This window comes from Gouania willdenowi, chromosome 22 (assembly GCF_900634775.1).
Source record: "Gouania willdenowi chromosome 22, fGouWil2.1, whole genome shotgun sequence".
NCBI lineage: Eukaryota > Metazoa > Chordata > Actinopteri > Blenniiformes > Gobiesocidae > Gouania > Gouania willdenowi.
Window position 1 is genome coordinate 33,368,303 of NC_041065.1, and position 14,155 is coordinate 33,382,457.

Below are 14,155 nucleotides of genomic sequence, written 5' to 3' on the forward strand. Positions count from 1 at the left end.
AAATGTGTCTTTGTCAGTGTGAGTGTAAGGTACAGTGAACAGGATATGAACTCATGAATGAGCCCTGATGACCTTTACAGGCATCGGAAGTGAAGAAGCACCTGTGTGTGTGTGTGTGTGTGTGTGTGTGTGTGTGTGTGTGTGTGTGTGTGTGTGTGTGTGTGTGTGTGTGTGTGTGTGTGTGTGTGTGCGTGTGCGTGTGCGTGTGCGTGTGCGTGTGCGTGTGCGTGTGCGTGTGCGTGTGCGTGCAGTGCACAAGGACAAAGAGCGTCTTGTGTTTTGGGGGCCGTCAGGTAGCCTGCTGGTTGCAGTCCTGGGGGTTGGGGATGGGAATGCAACGTGTGTGTGTGTGTGTGTGTGTGTGTGTGTGTGTGTGTGTGTGTGTGTGTGTGTGTGTGTTGTGTGTGTGTGTGTGTGTGTGTGTGTGTGTGTGTGTGTGTGTGTGTGTGTGTGTGTGTGTGTGTGTGTGTGTGTGTGTGGAATGCTGCTGTTTGCTGAGTGAAGAGCACAGAGGCTGCAGCGACTGTTCAAACACACGTCTGTTTGCCAAGAGTGTGTGTGGGTGAGTGTGTGTCTGAGAGGGTGTGTTTGTGTGTATGGAAAGAGTGTGTGTGTGTGTGTGTGTTCTCCCTGTGCTGACCTTCTTACTCAATGAGGACTTTCATATCCCGTCCCAAGTGTCCAGAGCAGACTGAGAGAGGCCTGTCTCTACATCCCTGAGAGACACACACACACGGCAGACTGCGTGTGTGTGTGTGTGTGTGTGTTTACTCTACTACTACCTGTTTGGATGATGAAAGGTCAGGATGGAGGGCGAGGGATCAGTGGAAGGACAGGGGACGTAAAAGGAAAGTGTTTGAAATGTAAAGGAGGAGTTTAAAGATTTGATCATGGGGGCGGAGCCACAGACATGTGACTGTATCTGATCTGAGGGTCACATGATCAACATTCATGTCAACATTTAGAGTAATAACCAATCAGAGCATTAACACAGGAATCCATAAAGATTTATTTATGTTTTCACATCATTTTACAATATTTTTGCTTTTTTTGTATTTCTTTTGTGATATTCTGTTTGTTGTTCTGTGTGTTTTCACAGTAATTATGTGTGTGTTTGGTGTTATTTGTGTATGTGTGTATTTCTGTTATTTTGTTTATTATTTTTCATTTATCATTTAATGTGTTTTGCTTCATTTTTTTAATGTGATTTTGTGTGTTTTTGTTGCTGTTTTCTGTCATTTGCTGTGTTTTTATTGTTTTGTGTGTTTTTTTTAGTCATTCTGTGAGTTTTCATTGATGTTTTATACATTTTTGTTGTGGTTTAGTGTCAATTTGTGGGTTTTTGGAGTTATTTTGTTTGTTATTTTCTTTTCTTTTTTTTGTTATTTTGTGTGTTTTTGTTTTGTTTATGTTTCTTCTTTTGTGTGTTTTTGTTGCTGTTTTGTGCATTTTTAATGTCATTTCACTGTCTTTTTGTTATTTTGTGGGTTTTCGAGTCAATTTGTGAAATTTTGTTGCCATTTTTAACAGTTTTCTTGTTGTTTTTTGTGTCTTTAAAGTGGAGTTATTTGTGCTGTTTTGTTTTGTTTTTTGAGTAGTTTTTTTGTTGTTGTTTCTGGTACTTTGTTTATTTTTGTGTCATTGTATGTGTTTTTAGTCATTTTGTGCAGTTATTTTTTTTGGCCACAGAACATTAGGCATAGGGCCGCGTGTGGCCCCCCAACCCCCAGTTGCCTAAATGTCTGCTCATGGAGGTAATAAATTCCTGTGAGTAACAGATGCGCGTGTGGAGGAAGATGGAAAAAAGGAGGCGGAGAAAGTGGACGGAAAAAGAAACGGGGCGAGTTAGAGCGGAAGAAGTTCAGGTGCAGGGAACGACGGAGAGGGAAAGTGTGTGTGTGCGTGTGTGTGCGCGTGTGTGTGCGTGATCAGATGTGGGACAGGATGTGACTCGGAATGCCATGAGTCCACGTCTGCTCACCTGATGCTACATCACCATCCTCCTCCTGAGTGTGTGTGTGTGTGTGTGTGTGTGTGTGTGTGTGTGTGTGTGTGTGTGTGTGTGTGTGTGTGTGTGTGTGTGTGTGTGTGTGTGTGTGTGTGTGTGTGTGTGTGTGTGTGTGTGTGTGTGTGTGTGTGTGTGTGTGTGTGTGTGTTTTCTTAATGAGGCCCCTGTGTGTGTGTGTGATTTATTCTGGGGGCCAGACCCACTTCCATCCATTCCTACGGGGGTCCCGATGACTTTAGCAGCCGTAGACCTCCATCACTGATGTCAGGAGGAAGTCAGGGATGGAAAGAGATGGATGTGGGGGAGATACAGTACGAAAAGTCAACATCGTTTTTACACTGATTATTATACACATTTAGTCATTGTGTGTGTTTGTGTGTGTGTGTTGCTGTTTTGTGCATTTTTTAAAGCAATTTTGTTGTGGTTTTGTTTTCCGTTTTAGACTTTTTTGTTGTTATTTTGTGTATTTTTGCTAATTTGTGTGTCTTCAGAGTCATTTTTTGTGTTTTTGTTGTTGTTTTTTATATTTTAGTTGTTTTGTGTGTCTTTGAAGTCATTCTGTGAGTTTTTGTTGCTGTTTTGCACATTTCTGTTGTTGTTTTGTGTGTTTTTGTTGCTGTTTCATATGTTTTTAGAGTCATTTTCTCTGTATATGTTGCTGTTTTGTGTGTCTTTGGATTCATATTGTGTGATTTTGGAGTTACTTGGTATATATACAGTATGTGTCATACTGTGTGTTTTTGGAGTTATTCTGAAAGTTTTTTTGTGTTTTTGTTAAACTGATCATTTTTTACATTTTAGGTTTTTTTAGTGTTTTTTGTAGGTTTTTTTCATCTTTCTTCCTTGCTTTGATGACTTTACTGCTATAAAACTTCTTGAAATCATAGCAAACATGTTAAATAAGTCGAATATAGTCAGACTGTTATTAATGTAACATGTGCTTCGGATGAGTAAACGTGATTATTTCACTGAAATCACGTAATTATGATGCAAAAGTGACGTTAGCGACAGTGCTAACTCGTTAGCCACCAGTTTAACAAGACAAATGCCATAGAAATATGTCCCAAAATGTGAGTTTTTTGTTGTCAGTCCATGTGTTTTGGGAGTTATTTGTGTATTTTTGTTATTTCGTTAATTTTTTCAGTCATTTTGTGTGTTTTTGTTGTCGGTTCTTATATTTTTGTTGTGTTGTGTGTTTTTGTTATTTTTTATATATTTGTTCTTTTTTGTATTTTTGTTTTGTTTGCTTTTATTTATTTTTTTGCATGTTTTTGTAGAGATTTTAAATGGAGAGTGGGGGAAAAGGGTCAGATTGGTTTTGGTTTTGAAATGATAATTACGTTTTTTCCCGCTTTTTATGTAGAATATTGTCTGATTTTTGGTTGATTTGTTAAAAACTGTTCCTGTTCTCATCATGACGTTGATGAATGTAAATAAGGGCTGAAGTGAACATGAGTTTAATGGTTAAGTCAATAACTTCCTTATCTTCGTTGCAGGTCCTGCTGAGGTTCCCATGATGTCCCCAAACGGCTCCATCCCCCCCATCCACGTCCCCCCAGGATACATCTCACAGGTTAGCACAACTTTTCCACGACCTGAGTTTTTAAAAATGTTTGTGTTTCTGTGGGAAAGTTTGAGGCAGAAAAACTGTTTCTCGTCACAAACTTTATTTATAAGGAAATGTTTTACCTGCAGTGATTATTTCACTAAAAGTTTGAGCAGTAATACAGACAAAAACAATATTATTAAGTTATGATATTAAAAGAGCTTATTTGCAGTTCGATCAGGGGTTAAATACAGTTTGAGGACAATTGCAGGACTTTTGAAAAATTTAGTTCTTTCAACAATTTGACATTAAAAATGATATAAGCAGCGATTCGAAAACATTAGAAAACTCCAAATATTGTGGAGTTGTATTGAATTTGTGTATTTATATGTACTGAGATATCTACAATTGAATTATTGGTCTTTTAATCAATAATTCATATTTTTTGTCATTGTTACTTTCTCCTGAGTGACATAGCAGAGACCTTAAAGCAGAGATGAACAACTTTTAACACATCGGGGTTTAAAAATGTGATCTGAGGGCCACGTTATGTGATTTCAAAATAATGAGCAATCTGAGCATTAGAATATGTTTTTGGGTGTATTTGTCTCTCATTTTGAGCTTTTTTATTGTCATTTTGAGTGTTTTTGGTGTGAATTCATTGTGTATTTTTATGAATTTTACTCTCATTTTGTGTGTGATTGTGTATTTCTTTTCTTAGTTTGCGTAATATTGTGTGTTGTCATTTTATGTTTGTCTCATTTTTTGTGTTTTGTTGTCGTATTGTGTGTTTTTATGTATGTCTTTCTCTTTTTGTGTTATTTCCTTCATTTTGTGTGTGTTTTTAGTGTCTTTCTTTCTTTCTTTCTCTCATTTTGCCTGTTTTTATTGTAATTTAGTGTGTTTTTTTTTGTTTGTTTCTTTCTTTTTGCACATTTTTTATGCTTTCTGTGTCATATTGTGTATTTTTCCTACATTTACTGTGGAACTTTCATCCTTAAACATACGTGTTGGATAAACTGTGGATTAGCAGTTCTGTTCAGCAGCAGATGTTAAAGATGTTTTCCTGCATCTGGATTGGTTAAATGATTAATAAGTGACAGATAAAGTGCGTCTGTCACAAGGTGTTTCTCCTCCTTCTTCTTCTCATTGAGTTTGAAAATAGAACCAGTCTATTTTGTTCTCCTCCCCCAGCAGGAATGTGCTGATTTAGACGTGTTACGGCCAGCGTGTGATTTACAGGTTAAAGTCCCTGGAACAACGTAAGAAGGAAGTTTACAATGAGTGTTGTTTGTTGTTTCTGGTCAGATTTAGTCACTGGTATCAATGAAAGAGCGGTCAATGGTCGCTGTGAGCGGGAAACCTAGATAAACAGAGGCTGACGGAGCAGACAGTGGGAGGAGTTTAGTGATGGAGCTGGAAGAATGGAAAAAACATTATGAGTTTGGGTGTTTTTGCATGTGTGCGTCCTTTGTGGATTGAGTTTGGCCAAAAGAAAGTGAATAATAGTGTTTTTAAAGAAACTTCTTATTTGTCGAGCTTCTGGTTTTCCATTTCAAAATTTACCAAATCCCATTTCAGAGTTTACATGTTTCTGTCATATTACATCTCTCCTTGTTTGGATACTTTACTGATATTAAACTTCCTGAAATCCTACAAAAATACTTCATAAAATATGAAATAATTTTATACGCTTCAGATGAACTAACCCTAGCCACACTGCTAACACTTAGCCACACTGCTAACCCTTAGTCACACTGCTAACCCTTAGCCACACTGCTAACCCTTAGTCACACTGCTAACCCTTAGTCACACTGCTAACACTTAGCCACACTGCTAACACTTAGCCACACTGCTAACCCTTAGCCACACTGCTAACCCTTAGCCACACTGCTAACCCTTAGCCACACTGCTAACCCTTAGCCACACTGCTAACCCTTAGCCACACTGCTAACCCTTAGCCACTCTGCTCTCCCTTAGCCACACTGCTAACACTTAGCCACACTGCTAACCCTTAGTCACACTGCTAACCCTTAGCCACTCTGCTCTCCCTTAGCCACTCTGCTCTCCCTTAGCCACACTGCTAACCCTTAGTCACACTGCTAACCCTTAGCCACACTGCTAACCCTTAGCCACACTGCTAACACTTAGCCACACTGCTAACCCTTAGCCACACTGCTAACCCTTAGCCACACTGCTAACCCTTAGCCACACTGCTAACCCTTAGTCACACTGCTAACACTTAGCCACTCTGCTCTCCCTTAGCCACTCTGCTCTCCCTTAGCCACTCTGCTAACCCTTTGCCACACTGCTAACACTTAGCCACACTGCTAACCCTTAGCCACACTGCTAACCCTTAGCCACACTGCTAACCCTTAGCCACACTGCTAACCCTTAGTCACTCTGCTAACACTTAGCCACTCTGCTCTCCCTTAGCCACTCTGCTAACCCTTTGCCACACTGCTAACCCCTAGTCACACTGCTAACCCTTAGCCACACTGCTAACACTTAGCCACTCTGCTCTCCCTTAGCCACTCTGCTCTCCCTTAGCCACACTGCTAACCCTTAGCCACACTGCTCTCCCTTAGCCACACTGCTCTCCCTTAGCCACTCTGCTAACCCTTTGCCACACTGCTAACCCTTTGCCACACTGCTAACCCCTAGTCACACTGCTAACCCTCTGCCACACTGCTAACCCCTAGTCACACTGCTAACCCTCTGCCACACTGCTAACCCCTAGTCACACTGCTAACCCTTAGCCACACTGCTAACACTTAGCCACTCTGCTCTCCCTTAGCCACTCTGCTCTCCCTTAGCCACACTGCTAACCCTTAGCCACACTGCTAACCCTTAGCCACACGGCTCAACTTTCGTCAGACTGCTCGCCCTTAGCCACACGGCTAAAGACAAACAAAACAACAACAAACTCACACAAACCTAGAAATAATAAATAAAATGGCAACAAAAACATGCATAACACCAACAAAAATAACCAAAACAATAAAAGAATATATAGAAAATGCAACAAAAACACAAACCCTTTGTTCTTTCCTTATGCTAATGCTCTGATTGGTCATTATTCTATAAATGTTGATCATGTGACCCTCCGATCAGATACATTCACATGTTTTTAGTCCCCGCCCCCTGTTATATAGTATATTGACCAACAAGTTTATCTGCTTTTAGTAACAACTAAATAAAATATATATACTGTATATAAATATATACAAATAAATGCATTAATAACAACAACAATAATAATACAAATAAATACATAAAAATATAAAATAATAAATAAAACTATATAATAGTAATAATAAATATAAAAAATAATGTAAATAAATGTGAATAATGTAAAAATAAATGAATAAATAGAAAATAATAATATTAAAAATTGAAATATGTCAGTAAATAATTGTAATAATAATAATTAAATATATATATACATATATATAGGTACACATGCACTCCTGCAGACTTTTCCCGTCATGTCTTTTCCTGTAAACTCTGTTTTTCTCCTTTTCTGTGAAGGAGGTATTGAAAAGGGGGGTTCCTCTTCTCTCCCCCTCTTTACATTTTTCTCACTGGGATTAGTTTGTTAACCCTCATCCTCCCCTCCTGGCCTTCCACCAACACTACTGCTTCGTTTGTCAGGGTGTGTGTGTGTGTGTGTGTGTGTGTTGTTGTTGTTGTTAGGGACCAGAGGATAACTTCCCCTCTTGGCGGGGAGTGTGTGTTTGCGCTGTGCTTGGAATGTGGGTCTGTGAAAGTGTGTGAATAGCTGGAATGTGTGTGTGTGCGTGTGCGTGTGTGTGTGTGTGTGAATTCATGTATGGAATCCATGTTAATTAGAGCAGTGTTTCTTAAATGGGGGTACGTGTGCCCCTAGGGGTACGCGATGGCACCACAGGGGGTACGAGAGAGAGAGAGAGGAAAAGTAAGAAATGAAAGCATTAAAATATGGGGTTTTTAATGTTTAATTTTAGTGAAAAATGATAATTGTACTGAATATTAGCGGCAACTCACAAAACAACAACAAGAATACACAGAATAAGAGAAAAATATACTGAATAATAAACAAAAACAGAAAAACAACAAAATATACAAAATTACACCAAAAAACACACAGAGAGAGAGAGAGAGAAAGATACTTTTACCAGCAACACACGAAACGACAACAAAGACACAGTAAATGAGAGAAAAACACACAAAATCACTAAAAAATAAATAAAAATAAGAGGAAAATATACTGACTAATAAAAACAAAAGACAAACAACAACAAAATAACAAAAAATACACAAAACGATGATAGAAATGATCTTGATTAGAACCATAGACTAAAAGTAATAGACAGGACATGAAGCTTTTATTGTTAGAGCTCCCCCTGCTGACTGGCTGCAGTACAGGGCATAAGCCCCGCCTCCTCAGTGATAACAGATGGGATGTGGGTCAAACTATAAAGTTAAAATACTCGTCACATCATTTTTTTCCAAACCTAAACTCTGCTGTGATCATTAGTTATTATCATCTTACATTGTGTTCTAGTGCTCATTTTTCTATGAACTTTGTTTTAAATAAGTTATTTGAGGTTAAAAAACGGGTTTTGACGTTGTATATTACAATGATTGACAGCCAATGATTGGGCAGAACGCTAAATGAGCGGGGCGTGTTACCAGGGCTCCTCCCACCGGACCCTACTGCACAGACTCTGGCTCCACATGACGTCAAATTTGCAAGATGGCAGCGCCCTTAAGCGCCGTATTTTGGCATCAAGAATGTTGAGTGGGAGGAGCTACAGTACACGCCCACTGCTTAGAACATGAAGTGATAATTTGAGGTTCAGTGTTGGTCCACATCAGGAGGAGATGACAGGAAATGATCGAAACTATAGAAATAAATCTATTCTGGAGCCACTAAATACTGTTTCATTCATTTATTTACTAAATGAGATTCTTTAAAATGTGTGTTTTCACTCATTCATTCATCATTTTGATCTATAGATGTTGTGTCACACAATTCTGAGTAAAATGTAGTCGGCCGTAAGGGGGAGTCAGATTCAAAAGTTAGAGAAAGGGGGACTAGAGCCAAAAGAGTTAGAGAATCACTGATGACGATGACGATGACGATGATGATGATGATGATGATGATGATGATGATGATGACGATGATGATGACATGGCACAACTTTTGGCTCCATGTCCATCTTGTCTAAATCATGATGTAATGAATCCTTTATTAAAATTAAACTTCTGAATCACAAAGAAATGATGATCTGGATAAACTTTTCTACATGACATTACGTCTAGCAGCTACATGTATCTATATATTTATATCTATATTATCTCCATTAGAGATGGATAGCTTTAATCACAGGGAGGCCACAAACATGTTTCCTGTCTTTTTAGTCATTTTTTGTGTTTTTCTGGAATTTTTATTGTCATTTTGTGTGTTTGTCAAATCATTTGTGAATTTTTGTTGTCAATTTGTATTTTTCTTTTTTTTTTTTTTGTGATTTTGTGTAAGTTTGTACTTTAGTTGACATTTTGTGCATTTATGCTGTCATGTTGTGTGTCTTTATGAGTTGTTTTGTGTATTTTTCTGTCATTATTAGAATTTTTATTGTGGAATTGTGTGTTTCTAAGTCATTTTCTGTGTTTTTAATGCACTGTTGTGTATTTTTCTTATTTCTGTTGTTTTGTGTATGTTTGTTGGCGTTATGTGTGTCTTTAGAATAATTTTGTGTTTTTTACAAGTCATTTTGTGTGTTTTTTCTGGATTTTTCTTTTTTAAATAATTTTTGTGTGATTGTTGAATAATTGTGTGTTTTGTTATCTACACATTTCTGTTGTCGATTTGAGTATTTTTCTTTGATCTGTGATTTTGTGTTATTTTGTTAGCATTTTGTTTGGTTTGGGAATTGTTTTGTGTGTATTTGTTGTTACTTGATGTTTTGTGTATTTCACTTCATTATCTGATTTTTTTTGTGGAAGATGAATTTTGATAGAGAAAAATAAATAAAATAGCTTTTAAAATAATGTAATGTTTTAAAGGTTTTAGAAATGTTTTGAGGCTCTAACTAATCCTGTCCTTTGCCCCCATCGTCAGGTACTGGAAGACACCACGGGGGTCCGTCGAGTGGTGGTAACCCCCCAGTCTCCAGAGTGCTACCCCCCCTCCTACTCTCCAGCTCTGTCCCCCACACACCACCTGCCTCCGTACCTGGCTCACCCTCACTTCATCCCCAACTCTCACTCCTTCTACCCCCCTGTCAGCCCCAGTGAGCTCCCCCCACACCAGTACTACCAGCACCACCTCCCCCCCATGTACGGTGACCCAGGTACGCCCCCACTTTACTCTCTCACCTGTGCTTTAGACGTAGAATCAAGATATTAAACCTTTACGTGTTAACGTTTCTATTTTATTTGATTTCCTACAGAAATCATCCCTGTTTATGGGATGTCGAGTTTTATCAACAGAGAGGAAACGTACAGTAAACCTCAGCCTAAAAAGATCAAAGAACAGAGACAACTAGAGCGACAGAACAGACTCAACTCCCCCCCCTCCACCCTCTATAAGAGCAGCCTGGGGCCAGCGCACAATGGATACAGGTAACGTTTTTAACTTTATTACTCTTCCAAAATACGTCATTGCACAGTTTAGGATTCATTTTTATTTTTATCAACGAGTTTTATAGAAAAATAGTCACAATTTTTTACCTTTTTCCTCATTAGCACCTGTGCTAACGTGCTAACGTGCTAACCATTCCTGCAGCGATCGTACACATGCTCCGTGGATGTGATTAACTCAAAAGAAGCTAAACCAAGTTACAGATTTTGTGCAATGATAATATTTTAAAAACATTACATTTTCTAAATTAGACATAGGCAACTGGTGGTCCAGGGGCCACATGTGGCCCTCGTATTTACTTTGTGTAGGCTCCAAAGTAAACGTGTGAATTTATTATTTTTTTCAATGCACAAAATGACAACAAAAATGGACACAGCAACAAATAATCACAAAACAACAAAATACACAATGAGAGAAAAATGACAACTAAAATAATCAAAATGACTTCAAAAACACACAAGAATAACAGAAAAATATACAAAAAAACCAAAATACCCCAAATAAAACAGAAATTACAATAAATTACACGAGATGACTCCAAAGACTAACAAAACAACAACAAACACTCACAAAATCAGAAATAATAACATAAAAATACCAAAAATTAGCAAAATTGTGTGGCCCCCAAAGTTAACACACAAAATGATTTTTTTTTAAAAAAATACACACAACAAATAACCACAACACAACAAAATACACAATGATAGAAAAATATAAAGAATACACAAAATTACAATAAATTACATAAAATTGCAAGAAAAAAACAAGAAATGACTCCAAAGACACACAAAAAACAACAAACACACTCCAAAAGTATGCAAGACACCAATAAAAATAACCAAACACAATAAAAGAATATTAAAAAAATGCCAGAAAAACACAAACCACGTGTTTTCTGTATTAACCCTCTGATTGGTCATTATTATATAAATATTGATGTGCTTCTCTGATCCGTAACTGTTTGTACACATTTCACAAATCACATTTTATGTCTTTTTTTTTTTTCTTTTTTTTTGCGCAGCAACAAATCCCACGCTCCATCACTGGGGTCAGTGGGGTCGGGGGGCGGACTGGGCAGCCCGGGGGGCAAGAAGCCCGAGAGACGACTCCGCAGTAGCCCACGGAACGGGGAACCTGATACGCACACACAAGGTACGACACACACACACACACACAGTGGAACACATTATCCTGGGCTGTGAAAAAGGATCAAAGTCGGCCTTTATCACTCTGTGATTGGACGAGGAGGATGCCTTTGTGTTTGATTTACAACTAACACCAAATATCACAAAGATACCTACATCTTAAATGTACACACACACACACACACACACATCGTGCACGTAAAGGGGGAGGGGCTTAACGTAGGATAGTAACACATAGCTGAACCCGTCCCTGAGTGCTATCACTTTACGTTTTTACAATGACGGCCTTGTTGGTGAAGGCTCAGCCACAGGAGGAGGTGGGTGGGGGGAGGTGATGCAGGGGTAGCAGAGTGGCGGCGGGGAGGGGGGAGGGATGAGGCACATACCTGTAGAGTCCTGCCTGAGATGAAGGAAACCTTTGAGATGCAGACATCACACAACTCTGCCTTATCACTCTGTGTGCGTGTGTGTGTGTGTGTGTGTGTGTGTGTGTGTGTGTGTGTGTGTGTGTGTGTGCGTGTGCGTGTGTGTGTGTGTGTGTGTGTTAAGGGGAGCAGAGCAGGTATGCACAGCAGCAACAGGCCTTGGAGCGAAACCACGGAGTCAAAAAGACACTTTTTCTCTTCATTCCATAGAAAATGACACAGAGATAAAAACTGCGTTAGATTAAAGTTTACTCACGCACTAGTGCACAAAAAACCTTAACTAGGAAAACAGTTATTTGTTTACTAGTACAATTAAAATATATGACTAGTAGTACATGTAGACTGTTTTTAGTCTACTAGTAGAACTAGTGGTTAATACTCAAGTAAAAGTATAGATACTTGAATAAAAAATGACTCTGGTAAAAGTAAAAGAATTGAAGTTGCTACATTACTTGGCTAAAAGTCATAAAGTAGATGCTACTAAATGTACATTTGTAAAGTAAAACAAATGTCCCTTCAATAATAAGACGAAGCAAATTCCATATCATTTTTTTTTAAGAACACTGGTTCGTGGAAACATGGAAAACTGTTACCTGGAGAATTTAGCACTCATAATAAATACAATTTGTAAATAAAATGTTTCAATGGTCAATAAAATCCATGCAGAACAGCTTTGAGTTTAACATTTTGAAAAACTTGAAAATATGAACCATAAAGCTAAGGGACCTGCTAAACAAAAAAAGCTCAAACTACCAAAATGTTGCGTCATTTTACGTTAAAATAAAAGTAAGGAGCTCATTTATAAAATGTAAGGAGTAGAAAGCACAGATTTTTCTTTAAAAAAGTAAGAAGCTCCCTGATTGGCCAATGGCAAGCCTGAATTTACTTTCCCCGCCTCCTTATTAGCATATGATGCTAATTTATTAATGGGTGATATCACATTTATACCCAAATGGCTTTCCATATTTTTTTGTAGTACTCGTTAAATAATGTTTTTGCTCTGTTAGTTTTACTCGTGACACTTTTTGTTTCACTAGTAAAGTCTACTCTACTCTACTCTACTAACCAAATGTTAGGATTAGTAGTAGTATTATTTAGCTTTAATAATAATAATAATAATAAAAGTAAGATTCCATTGGATGTGTAAAGGTGAAGTCTGCAAATGTTGAATTTAGTAAAAGATAACTAGTTATGACCAGTAAACATAGTAAACCATGTAGTTTATTAGAATACAGGAATTATGTTAATCAGAGTTTAAAAACTTGTGTTAAACTCTATGTTTTCTATGTTTTTCCATGTACACTACACACTACACACTACACACTACACACTACACTTAATGCGCTGACACCAGGAAATACAAACACATACAGTAGAAGTAATGTTTGAGGAAGTGGGAAACCTTCCTGACGTCTTAACGCTGACAGTGAGTCAATATCATGACGTCATTGGACAGTGGAAGGAAGAAAAAGTTCAGACAGGAGTGTGTGGGCGTGTTGGGGGGTCTGCTGGGGTCCCACTGCACCGCTGGAGATCAGGCTAAGAGTCAGCTAAATGTAGCACACACACAAAGGCATCAGGTCGATGTACACAAACACACACGCAACAAAAACCCTAGAAAATGTCCTCAATTTTGTTTCAGTTGAAATTAACCCTAAAAACTCTCAGACCCCGCCCCCCCATCGCAACAAGATTGTAAAAAAAAAAGAAAAAAGTGACATTCTTTGGAAGAAAAATAAAACGTGGACTATTTTTCTTTAAATCTCATAAAAATAACATAAAATTTGCAATCACATATTTTTGAGCTGTAATAAATCTCTTTATTAATAAAGAATAAAGTGCAAAGAAACAAGAATTGCTATTTTTCATGCCCCCTTCAAGGGGGCGCCCCTCAAGTTTGGGAACCACTTATTAAGTCTGTGTTATTTAGTCGATTATATTTTGCATTTCATTTTGCAAGAAATAGCGCCGTGTCATTACGTAGTGTGAGATTTGGATTATGAGCAGCGTTTACTACATACGCTAAACAGTCGCCAGTTTTTCATTAAAACATTGTGTAAATGTTTCATGTTCCCAAACTCTCAGACCCTGCCCCACCATCGCAAGAAAATGAGTAAAAAAAAAGTGAATTTTTGGGGGAAAAAATCTCATAAATTTGTCATATTTTAGAACAGTAATCAATCACTTTACTAATAAAGTACAAAGAATAAAAAAATTCTATTTTTAATGCTCAAGGCCCTTGTGCTCGCCCTGTTGTGACGTCAAGCCACGCCCCCTCCTTGTTTGGGAACCAATAGTTTAGTCCATGTTACGTAGTCGATTATATGTTCCATTACATTTTGCTGCCATGTGAGATTATGGGTGTATTTTGACACAATTTGTTCATTTGCTACATTCGCTAAA

The 14,155-nt window shown here is 38.0% G+C and overlaps 1 protein-coding gene across 2 annotated transcripts in view; it reads left to right on the forward strand.

Annotated features, from left to right (window-relative positions):
* fndc3ba (fibronectin type III domain containing 3Ba) overlaps nt 1-14,155 on the forward strand; it is a 102,479-nt gene that overhangs the window by 49,727 nt on the left and 38,597 nt on the right. For both annotated transcript variants that reach the window (XM_028438340.1, XM_028438341.1), the window contains exons 4-7: nt 3,505-3,581; nt 9,661-9,892; nt 9,992-10,163; nt 11,204-11,334. In XM_028438340.1, coding sequence (XP_028294141.1) covers nt 3,505-3,581; nt 9,661-9,892; nt 9,992-10,163; nt 11,204-11,334 — 612 coding nt within the window. The remainder of the gene's footprint in view (nt 1-3,504; nt 3,582-9,660; nt 9,893-9,991; nt 10,164-11,203; nt 11,335-14,155) is intronic.